Here is a 15319-nt window from a genome sequence, read left to right as displayed (position 1 = left end):
TGTGTCTCTCTGTCTGTATGTCTCTCTGTCTGTGTGTCTTTCTGTCAGTGTCTGTCTGTGTGTGTGTCTCCTGTTTGTGTGTCTCTCTGTCTGTGTGTCTCTCTGTCTGTGTGTCTCTCTGTCTGTGTGTCTTTCTGTCTGTGTCTGTCTATCTGTGTCTGTCTGTCTGTGTCTTCTGTCTGTGTGTCTCTCTGTGTGTCTCTCTGTCTGTGTGTGTCTCTGTGTGTGTCTCTGTCTGTGTGTCTCTCTGTCTGTGTGTCTCTGTCTGTGTGTGTCTCTGTCTGTGTGTCTCTGTCTGTGTGTCTTTCTGTCTGTGTGTCTCTCTGTCTGTGTCTGTCTGTCTGTGTCTGTCTGTCTGTGTGTCTCTCTGTCTGTGTGTCTCTCTGTCTGTGTGTCTTTCTGTCTGTGTCTGTCTGTGTGTGTGTCTCCTGTTTGTGTGTCTCTCTGTCTGTGTGTCTCTCTGTCTGTGTGTCTCTCTGTCTGTGTGTCTCTCTGTCTGTGTGTCTTTCTGTCTGTGTCTTCTGTCTGTGTGTCTCTCTGTGTGTCTCTCTGTCTGTGTGTCTCTCTGTCTGTGGGTCTCCTGTCTGTGTCTCTCTGTCTGTGTGTCTCCTGTCTGTGTGTCTCCTGTCTGTGTGTCTCCTGTCTGTGTGTCTCTCTGTCTGTGTGTCTCTCTGTGTGCCTCTATGTGTGCCTCTTTGTCTGTGGGTCTCCTTTTTGTGTCTCTCTGTCTGTGTGTCTCCTGTCTGTGTGTCTCTGTCTGTGTGTCTCTCTGTCTGTGTGTCTCTCTGTCTGTGTGTGTCTCTGTCTGTGTGTCTCTGTCTGTGTGTCTTTCTGTCTGTGTCTCTCTGTCTGTGTGTCTCTCTGTCTGTGTCTGTCTGTGTCTCTCTGTCTGTGTGTCTCTCTGTCTGTGTGTCTTTCTGTCTGTGTCTGTCTGTCTGTCTCCTGTTTATGTGTCTCTCTGTCTGTGTGTCTCTCTGTCTGTGTGTCTCTCTGTCTATGTGTCTTTCTGTCTGTGTCTGTCTGTCTGTGTCTCCTGTCTGTGTGTCTCTCTGTCTGTGGGTCTCCTGTCTGTGTCTCTCTGTCTGTGTGTCTCTCTGTCTGTGTCTCTCTGTCTGTGTGTCTCTCTGTCTGTGTGTCTCTCTGTCTGTGTGTCTCTGTCTGTGTGTCTCTGTCTGTGTGTCTCTCTATCTGTGTCTCTCTGTCTGTGTGTGTCTCTGTGTGTGTCTCTGTCTGTGTGTCTCTGTCTGTATGTCTCTCTGTCTGTGTGTGTCTCTGTCTGTGTGTCTCTGCTGTGTGTCTTTCTGTCTGTGTCTCTCTGTCTGTGTGTCTCTCTGTCTGTGTCTGTCTGTCTGTGTGTCTCTCTGTCTGTATGTCTCTCTGTCTGTGTGTCTTTCTGTCAGTGTCTGTCTGTGTGTGTGTCTCCTGTTTGTGTGTCTCTCTGTCTGTGTGTCTCTCTGTCTGTGTGTCTCTCTGTCTGTGTGTCTTTCTGTCTGTGTCTGTCTATCTGTGTCTGTCTGTGTCTTCTGTCTGTGTGTCTCTCTGTGTGTCTCTCTGTCTGTGTGTGTCTCTGTGTGTGTCTCTGTCTGTGTGTCTCTGTCTGTGTGTCTCTCTGTCTGTGTGTGTCTCTGTCTGTGTGTCTCTGTCTGTGTGTCTTTCTGTCTGTGTCTCTCTGTCTGTGTGTCTCTCTGTCTGTGTGTCTTTCTGTCTGTGTCTGTCTGTCTGTGTCTCCTGTCTGTGTGTCTCTCTGTCTGTGGGTCTCCTGTCTGTGTCTCTCTGTCTGTGTGTCTCTCTGTCTGTGTCTCTCTGTCTGTGTGTCTCTCTGTCTGTGTGTCTCTCTGTCTGTGTGTCTCTGTCTGTGTGTCTCTGTCTGTGTGTCTCTCTATCTGTGTCTCTCTGTCTGTGTGTGTCTCTGTGTGTGTCTCTGTCTGTGTGTCTCTGTCTGTATGTCTCTCTGTCTGTGTGTGTCTCTGTCTGTGTGTCTCTGTCTGTGTGTCTTTCTTTCTGTGTCTCTCTGTCTGTGTGTCTCTCTGTCTGTGTCTGTCTGTCTGTGTGTCTCTCTGTCTGTATGTCTCTCTGTCTGTGTGTCTTTCTGTCAGTGTCTGTCTGTGTGTGTGTCTCCTGTTTGTGTGTCTCTCTGTCTGTGTGTCTCTCTGTCTGTGTGTCTCTCTGTCTGTGTGTCTTTCTGTCTGTGTCTGTCTATCTGTGTCTGTCTGTCTGTGTCTTCTGTCTGTGTGTCTCTCTGTGTGTCTCTCTGTCTGTGTGTGTCTCTGTGTGTGTCTCTGTCTGTGTGTCTCTGTCTGTGTGTCTCTCTGTCTGTGTGTGTCTCTGTCTGTGTGTCTCTGTCTGTGTGTCTTTCTGTCTGTGTCTCTCTGTCTGTGTGTCTCTCTGTCTGTGTCTGTCTGTCTGTGTGTCTTTCTGTCTGTGTCTGTCTGTGTGTGTGTCTCCTGTTTGTGTGTCTCTCTGTCTGTGTGTCTCTCTGTCTGTGTGTCTCTCTGTCTGTGTGTCTCTCTGTCTGTGTGTCTTTCTGTCTGTGTCTTCTGTCTGTGTGTCTCTCTGTGTGTCTCTCTGTCTGTGTGTCTCTCTGTCTGTGGGTCTCCTGTCTGTGTCTCTCTGTCTGTGTGTCTCCTGTCTGTGTGTCTCCTGTCTGTGTGTCTCCTGTCTGTGTGTCTCTCTGTCTGTGTGTCTCTCTGTGTGCCTCTATGTGTGCCTCTTTGTCTGTGGGTCTCCTTTTTGTGTCTCTCTGTCTGTGTGTCTCCTGTCTGTGTGTCTCTGTCTGTGTGTCTCTCTGTCTGTGTGTCTCTCTGTCTGTGTGTGTCTCTGTCTGTGTGTCTCTGTCTGTGTGTCTTTCTGTCTGTGTCTCTCTGTCTGTGTGTCTCTCTGTCTGTGTCTGTCTGTGTCTCTCTGTCTGTGTGTCTCTCTGTCTGTGTGTCTTTCTGTCTGTGTCTGTCTGTCTGTCTCCTGTTTATGTGTCTCTCTGTCTGTGTGTCTCTCTGTCTGTGTGTCTCTCTGTCTGTGTGTCTTTCTGTCTGTGTCTGTCTGTCTGTGTCTCCTGTCTGTGTGTCTCTCTGTCTGTGGGTCTCCTGTCTGTGTCTCTCTGTCTGTGTGTCTCTCTGTCTGTGTCTCTCTGTCTGTGTGTCTCTCTGTCTGTGTGTCTCTCTGTCTGTGTGTCTCTGTCTGTGTGTCTCTGTCTGTGTGTCTCTCTATCTGTGTCTCTCTGTCTGTGTGTGTCTCTGTGTGTGTCTCTGTCTGTGTGTCTCTGTCTGTATGTCTCTCTGTCTGTGTGTGTCTCTGTCTGTGTGTCTCTGCTGTGTGTCTTTCTGTCTGTGTCTCTCTGTCTGTGTGTCTCTCTGTCTGTGTCTGTCTGTCTGTGTGTCTCTCTGTCTGTATGTCTCTCTGTCTGTGTGTCTTTCTGTCAGTGTCTGTCTGTGTGTGTGTCTCCTGTTTGTGTGTCTCTCTGTCTGTGTGTCTCTCTGTCTGTGTGTCTCTCTGTCTGTGTGTCTTTCTGTCTGTGTCTGTCTATCTGTGTCTGTCTGTGTCTTCTGTCTGTGTGTCTCTCTGTGTGTCTCTCTGTCTGTGTGTGTCTCTGTGTGTGTCTCTGTCTGTGTGTCTCTGTCTGTGTGTCTCTCTGTCTGTGTGTGTCTCTGTCTGTGTGTCTCTGTCTGTGTGTCTTTCTGTCTGTGTCTCTCTGTCTGTGTGTCTCTCTGTCTGTGTGTCTTTCTGTCTGTGTCTGTCTGTCTGTGTCTCCTGTCTGTGTGTCTCTCTGTCTGTGGGTCTCCTGTCTGTGTCTCTCTGTCTGTGTGTCTCTCTGTCTGTGTCTCTCTGTCTGTGTGTCTCTCTGTCTGTGTGTCTCTCTGTCTGTGTGTCTCTGTCTGTGTGTCTCTGTCTGTGTGTCTCTCTATCTGTGTCTCTCTGTCTGTGTGTGTCTCTGTGTGTGTCTCTGTCTGTGTGTCTCTGTCTGTATGTCTCTCTGTCTGTGTGTGTCTCTGTCTGTGTGTCTCTGTCTGTGTGTCTTTCTTTCTGTGTCTCTCTGTCTGTGTGTCTCTCTGTCTGTGTCTGTCTGTCTGTGTGTCTCTCTGTCTGTATGTCTCTCTGTCTGTGTGTCTTTCTGTCAGTGTCTGTCTGTGTGTGTGTCTCCTGTTTGTGTGTCTCTCTGTCTGTGTGTCTCTCTGTCTGTGTGTCTCTCTGTCTGTGTGTCTTTCTGTCTGTGTCTGTCTATCTGTGTCTGTCTGTCTGTTTCTTCTGTCTGTGTGTCTCTCTGTGTGTCTCTCTGTCTGTGTGTGTCTCTGTGTGTGTCTCTGTCTGTGTGTCTCTGTCTGTGTGTCTCTCTGTCTGTGTGTGTCTCTGTCTGTGTGTCTCTGTCTGTGTGTCTTTCTGTCTGTGTCTCTCTGTCTGTGTGTCTCTCTGTCTGTGTCTGTCTGTCTGTGTGTCTCTCTGTCTGTGTGTCTCTCTGTCTGTGTCTGTCTGTGTGTGTGTCTCCTGTTTGTGTGTCTCTCTGTCTGTGTGTCTCTCTGTCTGTGTGTCTCTCTGTCTGTGTGTCTCTCTGTCTGTGTGTCTTTCTGTCTGTGTCTGTCTGTGTCTTCTGTCTGTGTGTCTCTCTGTGTGTCTCTCTGTCTGTGTGTCTCTCTGTCTGTGGGTCTCCTGTCTGTGTCTCTCTGTCTGTGTGTCTCCTGTCTGTGTGTCTCCTGTCTTTGTGTCTCCTGTCTGTGTGTCTCTCTGTGTGTCTCTCTGTGTGCCTCTCTGTCTGTGGGTCTCCTGTTTGTGTCTCTCTGTCTGTGTGTCTCCTGTCTGTGTGTCTCCTGTCTGTGTGTCTCTGTCTGTGTGTCTCTCTGTCTGTGTGTCTTTCTGTCTGTGTCTGTCTGTTTCTCTCTGTCTGTGTGTCTCTCTGTCTGTGTGTCTTTCTGTCTGTGTCTGTCTGTCTGTCTCCTGTTTATGTGTCTCTCTGTCTGTGTGTCTCTCTGTCTGTGTGTCTCTCTGTCTGTGTGTCTCTCTGTCTGTGTGTCTTTCTGTCTGTGTCTGTCTGTCTGTGTCTCCTGTCTGTGTGTCTCTCTGTCTGTGGGTCTCCTGTCTGTGTCTCTCTGTCTGTGTGTCTCTCTGTCTGTGTCTCTCTGTCTGTGTGTCTCTCTGTCTGTGTGTCTCTGTCTGTGTGTCTCTGTCTGTGTGTCTCTCTATCTGTGTCTCTCTGTCTGTGTGTGTCTCTGTGTGTGTCTCTGTCTGTGTGTCTCTGTCTGTATGTCTCTCTGTCTGTGTGTGTCTCTGTCTGTGTGTCTCTGTCTGTGTGTCTTTCTGTCTGTGTCTCTCTGTCTGTGTGTCTCTCTGTCTGTGTCTGTCTGTCTGTGTGTCTCTCTGTCTGTATGTCTCTCTGTCTGTGTGTCTTTCTGTCAGTGTCTGTCTGTGTGTGTGTCTCCTGTTTGTGTGTCTCTCTGTCTGTGTGTCTCTCTGTCTGTGTGTCTCTCTGTCTGTGTGTCTTTCTGTCTGTGTCTGTCTATCTGTGTCTGTCTGTCTGTGTCTTCTGTCTGTGTGTCTCTCTGTGTGTCTCTCTGTCTGTGTGTGTCTCTGTGTGTGTCTCTGTCTGTGTGTCTCTCTGTCTGTGTGTGTCTCTGTCTGTGTGTGTCTCTGTCTGTGTGTCTCTGTCTGTGTGTCTTTCTGTCTGTGTGTCTCTCTGTCTGTGTCTGTCTGTCTGTGTCTGTCTGTCTGTGTGTCTCTCTGTCTGTGTGTCTCTCTGTCTGTGTGTCTTTCTGTCTGTGTCTGTCTGTGTGTGTGTCTCCTGTTTGTGTGTCTCTCTGTCTGTGTGTCTCTCTGTCTGTGTGTCTCTCTGTCTGTGTGTCTCTCTGTCTGTGTGTCTTTCTGTCTGTGTCTGTCTGTCTGTGTCTTCTGTCTGTGTGTCTCTCTGTGTGTCTCTCTGTCTGTGTGTCTCTCTGTCTGTGGGTCTCCTGTCTGTGTCTCTCTGTCTGTGTGTCTCCTGTCTGTGTGTCTCCTGTCTGTGTGTCTCCTGTCTGTGTGTCTCTCTGTCTGTGTGTCTCTCTGTGTGCCTCTATGTGTGCCTCTTTGTCTGTGGGTCTCCTTTTTGTGTCTCTCTGTCTGTGTGTCTCCTGTCTGTGTGTCTCTGTCTGTGTGTCTCTCTGTCTGTGTGTCTCTCTGTCTGTGTGTGTCTCTCTCTGTGTGTCTCTGTCTGTGTGTCTTTCTGTCTGTGTCTCTCTGTCTGTGTGTCTCTCTGTCTGTGTCTGTCTGTGTCTCTCTGTCTGTGTGTCTCTCTGTCTGTGTGTCTTTCTGTCTGTGTCTGTCTGTCTGTCTGTCTGTCTCCTGTTTATGTGTCTCTCTGTCTGTGTGTCTCTCTGTCTGTGTGTCTCTCTGTCTGTGTGTCTCTCTGTCTGTGTGTCTTTCTGTCTGTGTCTGTCTGTCTGTGTCTCCTGTCTGTGTGTCTCTCTGTCTGTGGGTCTCCTGTCTGTGTCTCTCTGTCTGTGTGTCTCTCTGTCTGTGTCTCTCTGTCTGTGTGTCTCTCTGTCTGTGTGTCTCTCTGTCTGTGTGTCTCTGTCTGTGTGTCTCTGTCTGTGTGTCTCTCTATCTGTGTCTCTCTGTCTGTGTGTGTCTCTGTGTGTGTCTCTGTCTGTGTGTCTCTGTCTGTATGTCTCTCTGTCTGTGTGTGTCTCTGTCTGTGTGTCTTTCTGTCTGTGTCTCTCTGTCTGTGTGTCTCTCTGTCTGTGTCTGTCTGTCTGTGTGTCTCTCTGTCTGTATGTCTCTCTGTCTGTGTGTCTTTCTGTCAGTGTCTTTCTGTGTGTGTGTCTCCTGTTTGTGTGTCTCTCTGTCTGTGTGTCTCTCTGTCTGTGTGTCTCTCTGTCTGTGTGTCTTTCTGTCTGTGTCTGTCTATCTTTGTCTGTCTGTCTGTGTCTTCTGTCTGTGTGTCTCTCTGTGTGTCTCTCTGTCTGTGTGTGTCTCTGTGTGTGTCTCTGTCTGTGTGTCTCTGTCTGTGTGTCTCTCTGTCTGTGTGTGTCTCTGTCTGTGTGTCTCTGTCTGTGTGTTTTTCTGTCTGTGTCTCTCTGTCTGTGTGTCTCTCTGTCTGTGTCTGTCTGTCTGTGTGTCTCTCTGTCTGTGTGTCTCTCTGTCTGTGTGTCTTTCTGTCTGTGTCTGTCTGTGTGTGTGTCTCCTGTTTGTGTGTCTCTCTGTCTGTGTGTCTCTCTGTCTGTGTGTCTCTCTGTCTGTGTGTCTCTCTGTCTGTGTGTCTTTCTGTCTGTGTCTGTCTGTGTCTTCTGTCTGTGTGTCTCTCTGTGTGTCTCTCTGTCTGTGTGTCTCTCTGTCTGTGGGTCTCCTGTCTGTGTCTCTCTGTCTGTGTGTCTCCTGTCTGTGTGTCTCCTGTCTGTGTGTCTCCTGTCTGTGTGTCTCTCTGTGTGTCTCTCTGTGTGCCTCTCTGTCTGTGGGTCTCCTGTTTGTGTCTCTCTGTCTGTGTGTCTCCTGTCTGTGTGTCTCCTGTCTGTGTGTCTCCTGTCTGTGTGTCTCTGTCTGTGTGTCTCTCTGTCTGTGTATCTTTCTGTCTGTGTCTGTCTGTCTGTGTGCCTCTCTCTCTGTGGGTCTCCCTGCGGCTGTCTCTGCGTCTCTCTGTCTGTCTTTATCGCTTTGTCTATCTGTGCGTGTGGCTCTCTCTCATCTTTATCCTTGAGCCTGCCTCTATCAACCTGTCGCTCTCTGTATCTGTATCCCTGTATCTATCTGTGTGTATGTGGGTCTTTCTCTGTCTCTATCACTGTGTCTACCTGTGTGTATGTGGGTCTTTCTCTGTCTCTATCACTGTGTCTATCTGTGTGTATGTGGTTCTTCCTCTGTCTCTATCACTGTGTCTACCTGTGTGTATGTGGGTCTTCCTCTGTCTCTATCACTGTGTCTATCTGTGTGTATGTGGGTCTTTCTCTGTCTCTATCACTGTGTCTATCTGTGTGTATGTGGGTCTTCCTCTGTCTCTATCACTGTGTCTATCTGTGTGTATGTGGGTCTTCCTCTGTCTCTATCACTGTGTCTACCTGTGTGTATGTGGGTCTTTCTCTGTCTCTATCACTGTGTCTATCTGTGTGTATGTGGGTCTTCCTCTGTATCTATCACTGTGTCTACCTGTGTGTATGTGGGTCTGTCTCTGTCTCTATCACTGTGTCTATCTGTGTGTATGTGGGTCTTCCTCTGTCTCTATCACTGTGTCTATCTGTGTGTATGTGGGTCTTCCTCTGTCTCTATCACTGTGTCTATCTGTGTGTATGTGGGTCTTTCTCTTTCTCTATCACTGTGTCTATCTGTGTGTGTGTGGGTCTTCCTCTGTATCTATCACTGTGTCTACCTGTGTGTATGTGGGTCTTTCTCTGTCTCTATCACTGTGTCTACCTGTGTGTGTGTGGGTCTTCCTCTGTCTCTATCACTGTGTCTATCTGTGTGTATGTGGGTCTTCCTCTGTCTCTATCACTGTGTCTATCTGTGTGTATGTGGGTCTTCCTCTGTCTCTATCACTGTGTCTATCTGTGTGTGTGTGGGTCTTCCTCTGTCTCTATCACTGTGTCTACCTGTGTGTGTGTGGGTCTTTCTCTGTCTCTATCACTGTGTCTATCTGTGTGTGGGTCTTCCTCTGTCTCTATCACTGTGTCTATCTGCGTGTGTGGCTCTCGTCTCTTTCCCTGTGCCTGCCTCCATCGCTCACTGTCTCTCTCCGTCTCGTGTCTGCGTGAACCGCAGCTGGCGCGGGAGCCAGAGGAAGGCTCGGCGAGCCTCAAGCTTCAGGCGCTCATCTACCCGGTGCTGCAGGCTCTCGACTTCCAGACGCCGTCGTACCGAGAGAGCGCTCACGTCCCCATCCTCTACGGGCGCACCATGGTGCGCTTCTGGCTCCAGTACCTGGGTGAGCGCCCGGCGCCGCCCGCCTCGGACATTCCGCGTGAGCGGTGGGCAGCTCCTGACCAGATCCGCCACTGCCGACCCACGATACGGGGGACCCGAGCCGGAACGTCCGGAACGTTCAAATCCCACAGGGTCTGCTGCGTGGGGGGCGATAGTTCACGAGTAGATCAGATATGTTTTGTCCTCTATTACCCTCCCCCCTTCTCTCTCCCTCCACCCCCCCCCCCTTCTCTCTCCCTCCCCCCCCTTCTCTCTGTCTCTCCCCCCCCCCTTCTCTCTCCCTCCACCCCTTCTCTCTCCCCCCCCTTCTCCCCCCCCTTCTCTCTCCCCCCCCTTCTCTCTCCCTCCACCCCCCTTCTCTCTCCCTCCGCCCCCCCCTTCTCTCTCCCTCCACCCCCCCCGTTCTCTCTCCCTCCACCCCCCCTTCTCTCTCCCTCCACCCCCCCCTTCTCTCTCCCTCCGCCCCCCCTTCTCTCTCCCCCCCTTCTCTCTCCCTCCACCCCCCCCTTCTCTCTCCCTCCGCCCCTCCTTCTCTCTCCCTCCACCCCCCCTTCTCTCTCCCTCTGCCCCCCCTTCTCTCTCCCTCCGCCCCCCCTTCTCTCTCCCTCTGCCCCCCCTTCTCTCTCCCTCCCCCCCCCCTTCTCTCCCCCCCCCCCCTTCCCGCCGGTCCCACCACTTCCTCTCCTCTCCCCTGTCCCTTTCTATTTCCCGTTACGTTCGTTATCTTCCCCCTTGCCCTCCCTCCCCCCGCCCCCCGTATAAACCTTCAGGTCCCCCCGCTAGTGGTCCCCGCCTGGGTGGGGTAGTGAGCCCCCCAGTCCTCCCCCTTCGTCGCCCCGCCGAACTCGAGGCTGCTGCTTCGCGGAATTTATTTTTCTCCCCTCCATTCGGTGGTCGGTGCTTTTGAACCGGGGCTCGCGTTGAGTCGTAATAGAAATGATACAAAACAACAATAACAACAACAACAACAAACAACAACAACAACAAACAACAACAACAAACAACAACAACAACAATCCTATGTGAATAGGTTTTCCCTTTTATCTGGCAACAAAGCAGGTGTTAAGATGTTAAAACACCAAACTGGAATCTTTTACAAGGAATCATGTCTGCATTAACCACAATACTTGTGGTCATATGTGCATTGTCTTTGAAACTGATTGGTCCACGCCTTTTGGCGTCTAACACCGTTTGAGACGAGGCTCAAAAGAAAGATGTCTCTGGTGTGGACCAATCAGTTTCAAAGACAATTCATATATTATCAGAGTATGTTTTTTGTTTGCATTCTGACCACAAGTATTGTGGTTAATGCAGACATGATTCCTCGTAAAAGGTTTCAGTTTGGTGTTTTAACATCTTAACACAACTGTTTTGTTGCCAGAAACAATGGGAAAACCTCTTCTCATATGTTGGTCCTGGCAAAGGAGGTCCCATGATGTAGCAACAATCCTCGAGGTTTCAATGTTACTTACAGAGAGGCTCGCAGAGCCAGACCTGGGCCACCAACGGGGCTCGGTGTAAATCACCGAGGCTCACCATGACAGCCAGACCTGGGCCACCAACGGGGCTCGGTGTAAATCACCGAGGCTCACCATGACAGCCAGACCTGGGCCACCAACGGGGCTCGGTGTAAATCACCGAGGCTCACCATGACAGCCAGACCTGGGCCACCAACGGGGTTCGGTGTAAATCACCGAGGCTCACCATGACAGCCAGACCTGGGCCACCAACGGGGCTCGGTGTAAATCACCGAGGCTCACCATGAGAGCCAGACCTGGGCCACCAACGGGGTTCGGTGTAAATCACCGAGGCTCACCATGACAGCCAGACCTGGGCCACCAACGGGGCTCGGTGTAAATCACCGAGGCTCACCATGAGAGCCAGACCTGGGCCACTAACGGGGCTCGGTGTAAATCACCGAGGCTCACCATGACAGCCAGACCTGGGCCACCAACGGGGTTCGGTGTAAATCACCGAGGCTCACCATGAGAGCCAGACCTGGGCCACCAACGGGGCTCGGTGTAAATCACCGAGGCTCACCATGACAGCCAGACTTGGGCCACCAACGGGGCTCGGTGTAAATCACCGAGGCTCACCATGAGAGCCAGACTTGGGCCACCAACGGTGCTCGGTGTAAATCACCGAGGCTCACCATGAGAGCCAGACCTGGGCCACCAACGGGGCTCGGTGTAAATCACCGAGGCTCACCATGAGAGCCAGACGAAGGCTGAAACGACCCACGCCGACTCCCCCCGCCACCGGCGGCTCACCGCGGCCCCGCGTGCTTGCTGCAGGCGGGGACGTGGCGCTGACGGACGTGCTGCTGGAGAACGCACACTCGCGCCACGTGCTGCTCGACCCCAGCGGCCCCGGCGCCTTCGTCGACTGGCGCTCGCTGCTGCCGCCTCCCCTCCTCCAGCCGGGGCCCCCCGTGGGCTCCCCCGTGGGCCCCCCCGTGGGCCCCCCCGTGGGCCCCCCCGTGGGCCCCGCGCGCCCGGACATCCTGGCCCAGATCCCGGCGCTGCTCGATCCCAGGGCCTCGCCACTCCTGGCCGGTGAGCGCGTCCACACGCTGATGACAAAGATCCCACCGTACAGGCCCGGCAGGCTGGCGAGGCGGCGCCGTTAGCGAGCGACTATTAAGACAGACACGGGACGCGATGGGTGGGTGGCCAGCACCACGCCTGACCGCCTTTGTCTCCCCAGTGGCGATGTTTACTGACCGCATGGAGTACTAATTTTAAGGTTGATTCGACCGGTTCTGCTGTCACTTGCCACTGATGGTGTAAGCCACGAGCAGGAATTGAACTTGGTCGTACAGGTTCGTAGCGCAGTGCACGAAGCATCGTACCTTCCTCGTACGGCTGATGCTCATATGGAGCAGCAGATTTTATTTCACATTTGAGGTGGTCGAGCCAGAATGATTGAGTCACAGAGCGGTTCGTCGCTATGACGACGCCGCCGCCGCCGCCTTCGCGTCTGCGGATCGCTACAAGTTCCACGGTTCTCTTCTGTGTGCTTGGGGACTTGCTCGTGTTCCCGGCCCTGCACCGCCCGCCGATCCCTCGTGCCCCGACTCGCATCCACCGCGGGGCAGACAGCTCGGCCACAAGAGGGCAGCGGCGGCAGCGGCGTTGAGGCGCGGTGCTGGGTCACGTGACTGTGGAGGTTTGCCGCGGCAGTGCCACGGTTATCCCTCAGTCGGACCGCTTTTGTGCCGCAGCACTTCTGTGGTTGTCCTGGTGCCGTGGATGTTGTGTCGTCGTGGTGCCGTGGTGATGCCGTGGTGGTTCCTCGGTCGTACCACAGTGGGGCTGCATCTCTTTTCGTTTTCACGTTGTGCCGCGCGTCGTTCGGCACCATGCCCGACGTTTCACGCCACGCGCCTGGGAGTCATTGAGTTTTCAAAGAGCAAAGCTTTGCGGACATCGCGTGAGGGTCGACTGGTCGAGTTCGGGAAGTCGATCGGTTGAGCCTTTAAGCGGTGATGTTGAGTGTCGTGGATTGTGAGGGCGAGTGGTTGACAGTGAGGCTGCGGATTTGACCCCCGAGTCGCCCGCCCCGCCCCTTACCCCCCTCCCCCCCACCCCCACGGCCCCCCCCATCGCAGACGACGATTGGCTGCGCGCGCTGCCGCTCACCTACGTGCTGACGTGCGAGCACGACGTTCTGCGCGACGACGGCGCCATGCTGGTGGCGCGTCTGGGCGCGCTGGGGGTCCCCGTGCACCGCGCCCACCTGGGCGACGCCTTCCACGGGGTCATGCAGTTCATGCAGCAGCCGCTGGCGTTCGCCGTCGGGCGGAGGGCGCTCGACGGCTACCTGGCCTGGCTCGATGCTAACCTGTGACCCTTGACCCTGCCGGCTGCCCGTCGCGCCGGCGCCGGGGGTGGCGGTGGCCGCGGCGGCGGTGGCGCGAAGCGTGAGCGAGTAAGCCAATGTTTAGGGACCCCAAGCAAGTCGAGGGCGGCTCCCAGTATTCGTGAGAGGCGTCCGCCAAATATCATCTGGAGCTCTCACCGTCTCTCAGAGCCCACCCCAGCCTAACAGCCCCATCTCTTAACTCCTGACGCTTACCATTGCCCTACATGAGCTCAATTATGAAATGTTCATTATAAATATTCCATTAACGTAATTGTTTCGCACAGCTGCTGCAATTGAACGAATTGGGTTTGGCCTTTATTTCTTGTTGTTGGTCGATTTTGCCTATTCCTGCGCGCGATGGCGACAGCGGCAATGTGGTTCAGGAGCTCGATGTTAACCAATGTCGAGGTCTGCTACCGCTGTTGCTGGCCACGACGAGAGGGCCTCAGGGGAGAGAGGGCTCGTGTAGGTTTGCTGTTCCTCCTCCTCCTCTGTTGAGTGCAGACTACAGTGGTTTTTACTGTGTGGTCCATAGGGACATTGGTCATTTGAATTTCTGCTTACGTCCCCCAATGGAGTAGCACCACCACTACCCCCCTACTGCCCCCCGCATCACTACCCCACCCCCACCACTGCCCCCTCCCCTGCCTCCTCCCCTCACTTCTGTTTGCGTTTGTTCACTCGCCTGCACCACCGCGCCACGGAGGTCAGAGCACTGAGCCGGTACAACTGAGATCCTGGGTTCCAGTTTCGAGGTTTTAGCCGCCTTGGGATTAAACTTGATTAGTAGTTGGTGTTTTCAGGCCGGTAAATCAATGACATCACAAAACCTTGGCATTAAGTTATATCACGTGCTGAATTTGCCAGTAAAAAAATTGGCTTACCTCACGCGACAAACATTAACCGCACGAATGGGAAGGACTGCCCTATTCCACTGTGTGGGCAGAAGTGATCTCTTCGGTAGCCCTGTGATCTTCTCTTCTGTGGACCGTTCTCTTAACACGAAGGGTTGCACTGCTCTGCTAGAGATCCGATATCTTCACCTTATTACATGTCGCCGATAGCAGAATCAGGATAACATTTGAGGAAAAGTTTTTTTTAAGTTTAAAAAAATATATACCATTATTTAAAGAAATGTTACATCCTGAGTGCATCTGTTGATTGCTAAACACGTGCTACATCGTGTATGCAGAGAGCACCAATTCAAATATAGATCATGCAAATCACCAATATCGCGATATGACTCACCTAGACTGCGTTGAGCAATCAGGCATGGATCGCGTAATCACTTGACGGTTTATTCGGAGGAGATTGGTGAATCCGGAAAGACGTCTATCCCGGTGGGTCGTAAGGACCGGCGCTCGGGAATCTCGCGTCTACTCGGTCGCTGCTCCGCCAAACTATTTCACGAAACTGCGTGCGCTCGAGGCAACGTGCACACAAATGCATGCACGCGATTTTCGGGTTGTGCCCAGTGTTGTTTTGTCGGTCGGTACGATGTCTGCTGTTAGAATTTTTTTAAACGTGAATGAAAAAGACATTCAGTCACTGACGAAGCTGCCGGCGTAGCCACGCGCGGCATTCAGCGATGGCGACGCGACTGGAGAGCCACGCAGCTCCGCCGTGAAATCCTACGCAGCAGCGGCAAGCGTGCGTCGCCGCAGTGTCTTCCTGGCCTCGGAAGCCCGGTAGGTTGACACGCACGCGGTCTATGGTATTACGCGCCTCGCTGTGTGTCGTTTGGGGTTCGTGACACTGGGGGAGAGAGGCGTTAACTCGACGCTCTGGATAAGGTTACTCCGTTGTGCCTGACCACTGCACCTGTGCACGCTTTGGCATTTTCAAATTCAGCCGTGGCGTCGCCACGCTCCACGATGGTGTCGAGCACAGCCTGCTGTGAACGCAGTCTGGTGACCGCACAGAGAGTGAAAAAGGAGCCCCTTTTTTGTCTTGTACACGTGACAACTTACGTGACCCAAAATGTCGCTCAGGAATCCAAGCGAAACATTCGTGAGACTTCACCAACGTGTAAACGACGACCACCCCCGGTTGGCGCTGCTTCGTGAGTTTGTGACACCGCAGGCGCTGTTTGCGTCCGAACTTTCACACCGCGGTGTTTGCGTTAAACGCGTCGATGTCACGAGAGGTGACCGCGAGATTGAGGCTGCCCCGCGGGGGGGAGCACGCGCGGGCGCTTAGTCCCCCGTCTGCACTGTGCCCGGGCGTCCGTCCGGGCATCGTCATCTCAGTTCCCACACTCCAGGACTCGAGGACCATGCGCTGCCGACGCATGCACCCACACCAGCTCAGGCGGCACAAGCGTTCTGAGCGAGACTTGAGAGAGTGCAATTATTTGAATGGCAATGCAAATGCTCGTGACTCTCCGTAGCACGGCAATTAAAAGTGACCACTGGAGCTCGTGAGACCGTGCACTTTATCCTCATCACACGTGCTTCGTTCGGGTATCTCCTGTGTGTAAGGCTGCATGGAGTGGCGCAGTGGTTAGCACGCTGTACTACGAACCCGGCCACCCGAGTTCAATTCCCACTCACATCCAACGCCAGTGGCAATGATCTGAACCGGTTGC

At 53.0% G+C, this 15319-nt stretch overlaps 1 protein-coding gene across 8 annotated transcripts in view; it reads left to right on the top strand.

Moving 5' to 3' along the window:
* Positions 1 to 15319, top strand: part of LOC116954474 (neutral cholesterol ester hydrolase 1-like) — a 47882-nt gene that overhangs the window by 24867 nt on the left and 7696 nt on the right. For 6 of the 8 annotated variants that reach the window (XM_032975013.2, XM_032975015.2, XM_032975014.2 and 3 more), the window contains 3 exons: positions 8707 to 8869; positions 11163 to 11423; positions 12479 to 15147. In XM_032975013.2, coding sequence (XP_032830904.2) covers positions 8707 to 8869; positions 11163 to 11423; positions 12479 to 12717 — 663 coding nt within the window. In that variant the 3' untranslated portion in view covers positions 12718 to 15147. Of the gene's footprint in view, positions 1 to 8706; positions 8870 to 11162; positions 11424 to 12478; positions 15148 to 15319 lie in introns of those variants that run through there. The other 2 variants (XR_012929634.1, XM_032975020.2) reach the window with 2 other exon arrangements.

The sequence above is a fragment of the Petromyzon marinus genome, chromosome 55, assembly GCF_048934315.1.
Source record: "Petromyzon marinus isolate PM22_M1 ecotype Great Lakes invasive population chromosome 55, UKy_Petmar_22M1.pri1.0, whole genome shotgun sequence".
Taxonomy (NCBI): Eukaryota; Metazoa; Chordata; class Hyperoartia; order Petromyzontiformes; family Petromyzontidae; genus Petromyzon; species Petromyzon marinus.
This window is presented reverse-complemented; position numbering and strand designations above follow the sequence as displayed.